Raw genomic sequence first — 12649 nt, forward strand, 5'->3', positions numbered from 1 at the left:
GTTTAAATCTTATTTATCCGACCGTTTTCAATTTGTAGCAATAAACAATGAGGTGTCACGCAAATCGCAAGTCCAGTACGGTGTACCACAGGGCTCAGTCTTAGGGCCTCTGCTCTTCGCATTATACATGCTACCTCTAGGAGATATAATAAAGCGACACGGAGTTAGCTTTCACTGTTATGCTGATGATACTCAACTTTATATTTCCTCGAAGCCTCATGAAACACAGCAGTTCCATCGAATAATGGAATGCATAGTCGATATAAAAAACTGGATGAGTAACAACTTTTTATTACTGAACTCGGACAAAACGGAAGTGTTACTTATTGGACCGAAAACTGCTATAAGTAACAACCAAGAATACTGTTTAACTATTGACGGATGTTCCATAAAACCCTCGTCGTCAGCAAAGAATCTTGGCGTTCTATTCGATAGTAATCTGTCATTTGAGAGCCACGTCGCCAACACCTGTAAAATTGCGTTTTTCCATTTTAAGAATATATCTAAACTACGTCATATGCTGTCAATCTCAGATGCAGAGAAGTTAATTCATGCATTCATGACATCAAGACTAGATTACTGTAATGCACTGTTAGGTGGTTGCCCTGCAGGCTTATTACAAAAACTCCAATTGGTCCAAAACGCGGCAGCTCGAGTTCTTACACGTACAAAAAAGTATGAACATATTAGCCCGGTTCTGTCAACCTTGCACTGGTTACCTATAAAGCATCGCGTTAACTTTAAAATCTTGCTTATTACCTATAAAGCCTTACATGGTTTAGCTCCTCAGTACTTGAATGAACTCCTTTTGTATTACAGTCCTTCACGTGCATTACGCTCTCAGGCGTCCTGTCAGTTGGTAATACCTAGAATTTCAAAATCAAGTGCAGGTGGTAGATCCTTTTCCTATCTAGCGCCTAAACTTTGGAATAGTCTTCCCTGCACTGTCCGGGAGGCAGACACACTCTGTCAGTTTAAATCTAGACTAAAGACGCATCTTTTTAATCTTGCATACACTACTCTTCCATAATATAAATCTTCAGAGGGTTTAGGCTGCATTAGTTAGATCAACCGGAACCAAAAACACAACTGATGTACTTGTTGCATCAAAGAGTACAGAACAGTACTCTACTCTCAGCCAGTCTTGTCTCATTGTTCCAAGGTTACCACAGCGAGCAGGATGCAGTTCATGGCCTGACCTGATGGTAGAGCGGAGAATGGGAAGTGGGGACCTGACAAGAGCTGAGATGATAGAGCTGGATAAAGAAGGACGCGGTCTCTTGACATGTCTTCACCACAAAACTTCAAATGCTATTAGATTATTAATGATAATCTTAAACTACAATTTATTTTATTATTAAGTTTATTTATTTTATTTAGCCTTGTTGTGCAAGTTCTCTGGAGCTTGTGCAGAGGCAGCAGCTTTTGCCAGAGGGGAACTGGAATCCCCTGGTTGGGCCTGGGTTCTCCTGAGGTTTTTTTTCTCGATTAGAGTTTTGGGTTCCTCGCCACCGTTTGCATACTGTTTTTGCACTATCTGCCTGACCGGGGGGGCTGCTTTAGAATTTTAAAGTTTTACTTAATTAATATTGCATATAGGAATTTATTATCTGTTATATTTGACCTGTGCTTCTCTCTCCTTTATCCTAAATGTGTGCTCTCACTGAGCGTGTGTGTGTGTGCGTACTTGTCTGTGTACGTACGTGTGTGTGTGTGTGTTGTGTGTGTGTGCGTGCGCATCCGTGTGTGTGTGTGTCTCTGTGTCTGTTGGTGCGTGTTGTGTGTGTGGAGTGTTTTGTGTGTGGGTGTGTCTGTCTTCTGTGTTTTCAACCTTTTCTTGTTTTTGCAGGTACAACTTTGATTGTTTTGCTTGTAGTCAATGTGTCTCATGTGCAGCTGCTTTGTAACAATGAAAATTGTAAAAGCGCTATATAAATAAAGTTGAGTGAGTTTACATTGTTTAGGCCTTGTACAAATGACATAGATCTCTACATCTCCCTAAATTAACAAGAATGTATATTTAAAAGCTTGCAATAAATGAAGATCTAGGGATTTGTGCATAAAAGATTCGCTTAATAGGACTAGTTGTTATAATCCCACTATTTCAGCACAGTTGAATTGCCCAATAGACCATTTCCTACGCTTTATGCAGGGGGCAGCAGTCAAGAATATGAACAGAGGAAAGGAGGTCTGAGGTTTCACTGGTTCGTCGGGTAGGCATCCTCGGTGTTTGGGGGATAAATGATTATAGAAATACATAGCATACTTACCATTCCTTGCTATTATCAGAGAGACATCTCATGAGTTGTGTGTCCGATCCCACTTTCATCACATCCATTATCCTGGGTGAAAGATGCCTGTTGGTGAGGTGCTGCATACAAATGCCCTTTGTATGGTTCCCATCAATGTGACACATCGTCAGTTGTGCACCTCAGCCTCATTGGGTGTTTCAGTCCTTTATCACAAGACACCCTCAGCCAAGGGAGGCCCACCGCAGGTTGATCAGACCTGGGTGTGTGTCGCATTGTTACAAGGTCATTGGCAGAAGCAGTGGGCAGCTATCACTGCAGCTCAAAGGCAGCAGTCGTTACCCGCCGGCCCTGAGAATCGAACCGACAACCTTCTGGTCACGAGTCCGACTCTCTAACCCCCGGTCCCATATGGCATAACATTACAAAATATTACCAAAATTTCAATGCAACCATACATGCCAACCCGTTGGCTAAGGCTGTTATAGCCCCACTGGCTCCGTTAAGGCATGCTCAGTGTCCCTGGTCCCGTATGGCATAACAATACAACACACAATACCATTTTAATACGTGGTCACTTGGCAGCCCATATTGCGTCCTTCCGTTACAACCACAGCCAGTGGCTGCTTCTCTCAGCAACAGTGGCAAGTGCTTTGACTACCGTCTGTTGGGCCTGTCCTCTGATCCCCACTTTCTTAAGCAGGCTTGTAGTGGAATTGGAAACAAAGCCCCTGCAGCCCACTTCCACTGGGAACACTTTCGCTGTCCATCCCCGATCTTCAGCCTCCGCTGCCAAGTTGGTAAATGCTTCATTAATGGCCTCTTCCCAAGGTACAGTCAACTCAACTATGAGGACTGTCCTACTGGAGCTGGACCACAGAACCATGTCCGGACGCAGGTTGGTCGCTGCGATTTCAAAGGGGAAAGTAAGTCTGTGGTTTAAATCAACTCGCATTTCCCAGTGCCTGGCTATACTCAGCAGTCCTGAATCTGGGGTTAAGGGCTTGGCCCGCGGTTTCTGCCCCTCCCGAATAAAGGGTTGGCTTTTTAGCGAGTTAGCCTTGGTGTTTTGGGGGATGGCATTAGCTGCCACTCTCTTGGTCTCTACTGCTTGCAGCCAAGCTCTTTAGTACTATAAACACTTTATACTGTATATTATCCCTGAAGTGTTAAGTGTCATATGGTGCGCATATTTACAGTAAGTATTTTTTGAAAATCCCATTTTGTGTGGAGAATTGTGCACACAGCATTTATATTTCATAAATACCAGCCCCAAAAATACCAGTCTGTTCACATTGATCAATGATAGTCCACTACTTTGTACAGCATTTTCAAGTTGTTGTGACAATTCATGGTGTCGTGTGATTTTATTTTATTTTATTTGGCTGCTGTTTGGTTTAAAGCTTTATTAGAGAATTTGTTTTGCTCCTTATAAAGAACATTAAAGGAGAAAAAGCACAACAGCAACAAATGTGGAGTGCACTGCCGACATTCATTTGATGTCAGTGCTTCACTGCAAAAAAAAGTGATTTGTCAATAAAGACAGCGATCAGTTCTAGCACCACAGACGTTTACCTTGGTACAATCATGTACATTTGGGGCTGGTTTCCCAGACAGGGATTGGATTAGGCCTTTGTTAAACTGGGACATTTAAACAGTTTTTACAAACATGCCTTACAAAAAGAATGTGTGCATTTTGAAACAAAACAATGGCACTGATGTATTTCAAGATATGTCCGTTGAAGCGGTTTTCACAACTTAAACATTTATTTTAGTCTAGGACTAGTCTTAAGCTCTGTATTGGAAACCGCCCCTATAACCTAAAACCCATTGATAAATTGCAAATATTTTGTAGGCCAGTGTTTTTGGCAGTAATGGATTGGAAATGGCTTGACACGTCTCACAAATATACAAACAAATTTATTAGTCCAAATAAAAAGCACATAGATGTAACATCTTAGCATCTTCAGCTTCTGTATTCACTTTACAGTTTATATAAAAAATGAAACGTTTAAAAAACATTCCACAAACTTTGCACATTATAGATTCAGAGGTAGAGGGTTTAAGATTCAGATTGCACACGCGACTGTAAATACATGACGCATATCTGTATAGCTCATAATGTCACTTCCAGCGATTGATCCGCCGTAGCTGCACGTAAGCAAGAATCAAACACGTGCACATGATGCCTGCCAGAGCTACCTGATTCTGCCAGAAACCCCATGTGCTGTAGTCAATCTCCTGATGATCAAGGTACATTTCACCAGTCATCCTGCCAACGACACAAGCACCTTCATTTACTTCAGTCACATACACTGAACTTTGATTTAGATTGACTTCAGTAGATGGTCTTACATGGTAAAGTTACTGGTGAAGACTTGATCCTTTAGCTCATTGACAGCAAGTGCCTGATGAAAAACAGTTTAGTTTCATTAAATGACCCTGCAAATTCCCACCATTAAGACATAAAATGTGTTTTCTTAATGAATAAAAATTCCGTCACTATTTACTCAACCTAATTATAAACGTTTGGAACAACATGATTTTTGGTGAGCCATTCCTTACATTGTAGCCATATCGGAACATACTGGCCCACTTTAGCCATGACATCCAGCTCAACATTGAATTCAGATTGACTAGGAAACCGCCAAACACCTGAGAACACACAGAGGTTAGTAAACATCTGCCGGGATGAACTGACCTCAGATATTGCTGCTGGCTTTATACACTTAGCATATGACACAAACTGCTGGGTTCATTTGCAAAGGGATGAATAAACTCACCATCATAAAGACAAATGGAATAGCAATGAGGATGTTAGCCATGGCGAAGGAGCCCACGCTGGCACTGACCAGAAAGGCCAGACTCACGGCTGACAGACTGATCAGACTCATAGTGAGACAGTACAGAAAGAACGCCTCCACATCCGCCTTCAGACCTGCACACGGACAGACCGGTTTTCACTTGTTAGCGACAAAGATGGGACAATAACCCATCTTCAAATAAAGTGTGAAGTTGAGGTCAAAGTTCACCGCTGTACGCTCGGTCTCAGCACCGCTACTCACCCATCATGAAGTACGGGATGGCAGAGAAAATGAATACAGGAAGGATGCGGTTTGGAAGGAGGTCAGCGAACACCTTAGACAGGAAGTACACAGATGTGCGGTAGTATCCGCTCGAGTTTTCATGACTGTGGATGACAGGACAGAAACATTTTTAAAGATCTCACTCTTAGTCTAAATATCAGACTTGTCTATACAGACTTACATGAAGAGAACTCTCTCACTGATAAACAGCTCGACCGCAGACAGATTGCCAAACACCATGTTGATGACCAGAAAGAAGAACGCTCCTGTTCTGAAGAGAGAAAGCCAATACATTATGCTGTGCCTTGACAATGTCTTCATACAACGTTTCGTAATAACTGCTTGAACATGTTGCTTTGCTGTGTATTACAGTTCATTTGTGTGTGTGCTCGAGTTTACATTTACATTATGACTGCAACATTTATTAGCCTAAGTTATATCAATGCTTAAACGCAGCATTTGGAATTCTTGATTTTGATTTGTCAGTGTTCTCTTCATACATAACAAAATAGTTTTAAGTATAATCAACTTTAAACCGATTCCGCCACGTGGAGTTTTATTGGAAAATGACACTTGCCCTTGACCGGATAAGAAAGATGTGGAGGCAGGTGCTCACCTGTTCTGAAGCGCCTCGGGTAACGTGTGTGGAATCTGGTAGTAGATCAGTCCCACCAAAATACCAAAGAAAATGTTGAGGAACAGTTGTGCATAGGAAGTCTGTGGATTCCTCAAGATGTTTCTTACAGTTCTGCCGCTGACTAACATAAGCTGCAACGTGGACAAATGTTTTATCCCAAATGTTTCAAAGGCCAAGCATCATAGATCATTAGCTGTCATCATCTCTATATACTCGCCAAGCTTATCTAAACCGCTGCTTCTGGGTACCTGATAGTAGAAAGGTGTAGCGTAACAGGCCCTGGTACCCGTCGTGACCTCAGGATCCATGTCATCCGACATCTGTGTAAGCTGGTCTTTCACTTTAATGAAATAAGGAGACTGTCTGTACATCACAGAGAGATGATTCTCATGTTCCTCTGTCACATCGCTGCTGCTGAACTTCTCTACAAACACATCAGTGACATGGTTAGATGAGTACAGAATAACAACAGAACACTTACAGTTCAATCTTATGTAAGGTCTGCTTTAATTCGGTTGTTTTGAGTAAGTTACGTTTGTCACCATCCCATAAAAAAGAAAAATGGACCTTTTTATAGTTCTTGTACAATTCTGTGGTGCTAATTATTGTGGTAATATTTATTTTCATTTAGCATCAATGTTTTAGTGTTTATTTAGCTCAAGTAAACTTTGAGCTTGTATCATTACTTATGATATATCGGTATATTTCAAATAAACAAAAACTGTACAAATTAAAAAAAAAAAAGATTTTCCAATTGTCACTGTCAGAAAATTCAAGACATTTCTGTGGCGCAGGAAAGGTGGGATGAAGCGATGATGGGTTCTTGGTTCGTATTAGTCATAAAAGACAAAAACGATCAAATGTACACTTCTGAACGTTTGGACGACTCATTTTTAGTAGTTGTTATGTTAAACAGTTGTTTTTAGCTCAGTACCTTGTCATTTCTGCGGACGAGTAATATTACTGAAATGTATAAAAGTGTGAAGATATTTTTGTGAGTACCGTTGATGGAAAAAAAAAGATTTTCACATTCAGCATGTTAAACTTCACAAAGCAATGGTAAAAATTAAAGTGAAACACAACTTAAAACATTTTTTACATTGTGTTATCGACCTCAAACCAAAAAGGATTTTTTTCTGTGTGCGAGTAAAAAATCAAGAAAATGTCTATCAGGTGACAACAGCGGTGCTCCAGACACAGCATAACAATCGTGATACTGTATATATCACCTGTGTGATTGGTGTGATTTTGAGGCGGGATGGTTCCATTTATAACATCCAGGAAGAAGTCTGCTGGGTTGTTGAACGGCTCGCACTTGTAACCTGTGAACAAGCAATGACGCAGTTAGAGAACCACTGCTCATTTTTTGGGTGATATGTTTAGCACAGTGTGTCCGTCAGTACCCAAGTCTTCAAAGTAGCCGATGGCTTTGTCTGCAGACCCAGCGTAGATGATTTCTCCTTTGTTCATGAGTGCGAGGTGATCAAACTGCCTGAAGATGGAGTAGCGTGGCTGGTGAATGGAGAAGATGACGGTCTTGCCCCTTTTGGAGAGCCTGGACAACAAACAGTACGTGTAAAAACTGGCTTAAACATAGTGATATAAATAAATAAGTACATCGCACAAGTGACTGAAAGTCATATGTGCCGCCGGAAAGTGAACACGAGACTGTGCTTGACATTCAAGAGCAACAGAGAGGCACGGGTGACTGATCTCCTACTTCTGCAGCAGTTCCATGATGGAGTTGGCAGTGTTGGCATCCAGACCTGTGGTGGGCTCATCCAGGAACAGAAGAGAGGGGAAGGTGATGAGCTCCATACCGATGCTGCATCGCTTCTTCTCTCCACCAGAAACGCCACGCAGATACTCCGTCCCAATCTGACAGACAGCGAGACGATAGAATGTCGAATCAGAATGGAAGTGGGTTAAAGACTGCAATGTTGTTTTTCTTGACATAGTTTTGGTGTCACATGTGACCTTGAACCAGTTTCTCAACACACTGTACACACAGAGCATAAAAACACAGCTTTCAAAATTCTTTTAAATGTAATTCGAGTTCATTACCTTAGTGTCTGCGCAGTCTTTCAGGCCGAGCTCCTGTATGACGGAGTCGACCCTCATCTCTTTATCCGATGAGGAATACTCTTTCATTGACAGACGGAGATTGGCGGAGAAAGCCAGGTTCTCCCTTACGGTCAGAGTGCCCGTCAGAATGTCATTCTGAAAAACAATGCAAATACTATGATTGATGATATAAAACACTTAAAGGGATACTCCACCCAAAAATGAAAATTCTGTCATGAATTACCCCCCCCCCAAAATTGTTCCAAAAATGTTTAAATGTCTTTGTTCTGCTGAACACAAAGATCTTTGAAAGAATGTTAGCAACTGACATTTCTGGGACACCACTGACTACCATAGTAGGGGAAATGAATCAAAGGTGCCTTAGAACGGCTTGTTTTCTTAAATTCAGACAAGCAGTGTTTTCTCCCACCTGAACAACATAGGCAAAACAGAGCCTGAGGTCAGAGGTCACAACGTTGTTGTCAACCAGAACTCGACCTGATTTTAAGCCCTTTGGATCCTTCCGTCCTGCGATGACATCTAGAAGTCTAAAAGAAATGTTAAATGACTTAATACAGGCATATAACTCATATGCGTTACATACCATACAGTTTACAATCTGCACTTGAAAGACACATACTGAAATGTTTTTTGTATTTGTAAATACTCTCTTTTTTTCTTAATTCTGTTTTCAATTTTCTCTTTATATTTATTTTCGATCTTTATGTTTTAATATACGGTACTGCTGTAGAACATCGAGCATTCAATGTACAAACTGTCACTGACTGTACACTTGCAAAATGTAAACCCGAAACCTAAAATACCTTAAAAGTAGGGCTGCAAAGACGCGTCGACGTCGTTGATTACGTCGACTACTAAAATACGTGAAATGCGTCGAGGTGTCGTATTATTAACGTTTATCTGCTGTAATAGCAGTTTCTGTTCCCGGGCGTGTGTGCGTTAATCAGCAGAACAAGAGAAAGTATAATACACAAGACAAACAGCGAGCGAGAGCCTCGGACGCAGTAAGTTAGTGAATGGACGGAGGAATTCCCCCTAACGTTACCCCCGGAATGCGATCATCACAGCATGGACACGCAATCACAAATGGACGGAGAGGGGCACGTAGATGTAGACTTTCATAATAAATTACTTTATTTGAACACTACGCTTTACATTAATGAGTTACATTAACGCTATTGTACTAGTGTAAGTTAGTGTATGTGAACCTTTGCAGATTGTGACCCTGCTTAAATTACTCTTAAGCTTATAAAAGGACTAACTATCATGAAACCACCAATGCACTTTTTATGTCATTCGATAGCTTTATGCGAGGAATAAACCCAGGGTTCGAATTGAGGGGGGACTGGGGTGGTCCCGGACCCCTCATAAGCCTTAAGGGACCTCTCATAAGGTCTAAAATAGTGAACTTGGGGGGTCCCCTGGTTTTTCATTAAAACTAGACAACTAAAAACACATTTTTTTTTACAAATTATCATGCTAAAACAAAACACTTTTGTCCATTATTTGTACAAATTTCATGAAACAAAATGTAATTTTTATCTGAAAAATCCATGCATGCTCAAGCGCGCCACACAGTGTTCAATGAAGACATGTACATCGATGTCGTGGCTGCGTGCGGATCCTCTCATATTGAAAGCGTCTTAAAACTTTACAGTTAGCCTAGTATCATTTTGATGTGCAAGTCTTTCTTCATGTACGATGTTATCTCACATCGTCAAAACAGATGTGACGCGGTACTGAGCCACTAAAGGAACATACAGGTGGTGGAAAAATAGGAAAGGGAGTGAAAATATTTTAAATATTTGCGTAAATAATTTGCGTTCCTTTGCAAAACTTTTGCGTATCCCCAAGAATATTTCTCTTTCCCTCAGAAAACTTTTGCATTCCCCAGAGATTATTTTGCGCTCCCTTCTGCAAACATGAGCTCCGACTTTGACCAGAAGGCTTCTGCTTTTGCCCACAGGAATGACATTCGTTTTTCTTATTCTACATTGGTTCATATGGATTATTTCATATACTTGATCTACATTATCAGGAGTTGAATCACGTTTAAAACGCTCATATGCTTCTGCAGGAGGTGACGCATCCTATCCCTCAGTGGCTCAATGATTTTTTTAATATTCCAAAAAAAGGAAAAGGACCGCATTACAATAATATAAAGAACAAGTATGAAAGGACAAGAAAAAAATAAGGAAAATAAGAGGACAGGATAATCTCAGTTAGTAAGAAAATGTTATCATACATTTTGAAAAACTTGTTATTCTTATTGCTATAAATAAGTTTAAGATATTTTACAATGAGTGAAATCTCAGCAAGAAAGACATCAAACCTAGGCAAAATCTTATTAAAAAATTTAGCCTATATGCAAAATAAAAAATTAACAGTAAGATCGATAGCATGGTCACTGCAAAAAAACAAAGAAATATGTCTTTTAATCTCTACCTCATGTGGATCTCTTTTAATGGATTATGAAGAAACTCTGACCTCCGCTGTGCTGTCTGTCTGATTTCCAGTCAGCATGCGTGTGTACGGTGACGGTCAGGACGCTACTCTTTCCAAGATGTTCCAATGTCTTCATTATGACAAGATGATAGTCTATGGTTTTGTTTAAAATGTATTTTGCTAGAGACTGTGAGTTAACGTTACTCGCTGAGTATAGCTTAGCTTATTAGAAGCACTGGAAGCGGTCTGAATATTTTGCGTCTTCATACGAAATAACTCTTTTTAAACCTCTGATTTAACTGTAAACTGTTGGACTGATGCAACGCACTATGTGTTAAACATGTAACATATCGTCTCTTCTCGTTGTGTTCTAACTATTATTTACTTTGGGGAGCAAAATGATCCCCGGGACTTCAGAAGGAGTAGGTGCTTTAAGCGCATCATTGTGTGTCCGGGATGCGCATAACTGTCGTTAATAATAATCGTTAGATTAGTCGACAATTAAAATAATCGTTAGTTGCAGGCCTACTTAAAAGTAACAGAAAAAACAGACGCAACACAAATATGTCTGCAAGTATAACTGTAATGGTAGTAAAATGGTTATTTCAGTAGCATCATACATGCAGACATAACTGAGAATGAACTTACGATGTCTTTCCACTTCCAGTAGGACCCATTATAGCGTTCATTCCAGGGTTCAGGATACCACTGCAAAAGAAAGAGCTTACTTTACCCTCACATAAAACATTAGTCAATACACTCAATTCTTTTTAAACATCGTTTTTGTCAGTTGCACACATTACCTGACATCTTTGAGGACCTGCTTTTCCACCCACTTCCTGCTGAAGATTCCCTCCCGCTCCCGCACGCAGTATGTGAGATGCTGGAAGGTGACAGTGGGACCCGGAGCCTGAAAACACGCCACTGACTCCTCCAACATGATGTCTGTCTCTGAGACACCTGCCTACACGAGATAAAACACACGCAGCTGTGCTATTACATTACATCTGTATCAATTATATTGTGGAATCGATGCGACTCTCCCAATGTATGCGTAAGGACGGGGAAACGTAAACACTCACTGCGGCAAGCAGCGTGATGGCGTCACAACTGACGTTACAGCGCGTGTCTCCATCCAGCGGTGCGCGAGAGCATGAACATTTAAGAGGATAACGTTGCATTACGATAAAACCACCCAGTTGTTTATTAGGACGAGGTATTTGATGAAGGATGCAACTGTTTTTCCAGGACGATATCGAGTAGTATTTTCCTCAGATGTGTCAGTAAACAGGTTTCTATGGTTTCCATTGTAGCAGCGGCGACAGTAAACGATAAACGGATCCGATTTTTTCGCACTATTTACAAGCATAAATCAGATCAAACCGAGTTCTCCCGCATTATTTACAAGCACAAAACCAGATAAAGTTACTGCACTTGACTTTCGTCTGTTTGTTAATATTATCGTTTGAACAATAAAACAAATCCAGCACTTCCCCCTTTTCCTAAGCACGAAAGCTACATGTTTTTCATAACGGAAGCATGTGCTTGTTTTTCGGCGTCGTACCGAAATCGGACTCCCTTATTTCTCCTGATATGGCTGAGGGTAACGTTAGCATTGAACTTTAGAAGTGTAACTGTTACGTTAAAAGTTTTAAAGTGCTTAACGATTGTCGTCTCTCTCGTTAAAAACACAGAATCTACACCATCCACGACAAACTCTGAACATAGTTTACGCCACACAGACATTAAAAACACATATAAACAACACAACTGAAGCGTGTATTCACGTGACATTCAATATGATCTACATTACATGCGTGTCCACTCGCACATTACACGGTCATTTCCTTAACAACGTGCTCGCGTGGTTTGTGTTATATCTGAGAAACCGCTTCACGCTTACGCCATTAAATAAGTGAAAGTTAGGGCGAAAATGAATGTCCGTACCATTTTGTTGAGAGGAGATATCCTGCAGTGGGATAGACTATACACCACCCGTGAGGGTCCTGCCTTCGGTGGGCTGGATTTATTCATAGGACTCACACCCCCACGAGCATCTCAAGACAACACAACTGCATCTCTGTATATTTCTTCATATATCTGCACATCCATGCAGGTCACAGCTTAAAATTCACACAGAGCTGCTG

At 40.9% G+C, this 12649-nt stretch overlaps 1 protein-coding gene across 2 annotated transcripts; it reads right to left on the reverse strand.

The window, feature by feature from the left end:
• Positions 1 to 4149: 4149 nt before the first annotated feature.
• abcg2c (ATP-binding cassette, sub-family G (WHITE), member 2c) lies at positions 4150 to 12576 on the reverse strand. Of its 2 annotated transcripts, none has more exons than XM_057342047.1 (16): positions 12450 to 12576; positions 11306 to 11466; positions 11151 to 11210; positions 8467 to 8584; positions 8037 to 8192; positions 7693 to 7850; positions 7376 to 7527; positions 7202 to 7294; positions 6221 to 6396; positions 5952 to 6103; positions 5517 to 5606; positions 5315 to 5439; positions 5033 to 5187; positions 4815 to 4904; positions 4605 to 4657; positions 4150 to 4521 (listed from the first exon to the last, which is right to left on the reverse strand). In XM_057342047.1, exons 1-16 carry the CDS (start codon positions 12534 to 12536, stop codon positions 4374 to 4376), a joined length of 1974 nt encoding a protein of 657 aa, XP_057198030.1. In that variant the 5' UTR covers positions 12537 to 12576; the 3' UTR covers positions 4150 to 4373. The 2 variants fall into 2 exon arrangements, with proteins under 2 accessions (XP_057198030.1, XP_057198029.1); XM_057342046.1 differs by lacking the exon at positions 12450 to 12576 and adding an exon at positions 11585 to 12405.
• Positions 12577 to 12649: the final 73 nt, after the last annotated feature.

This window comes from Triplophysa rosa, linkage group LG9, assembly GCF_024868665.1.
Source record: "Triplophysa rosa linkage group LG9, Trosa_1v2, whole genome shotgun sequence".
Taxonomy (NCBI): Eukaryota; Metazoa; Chordata; class Actinopteri; order Cypriniformes; family Nemacheilidae; genus Triplophysa; species Triplophysa rosa.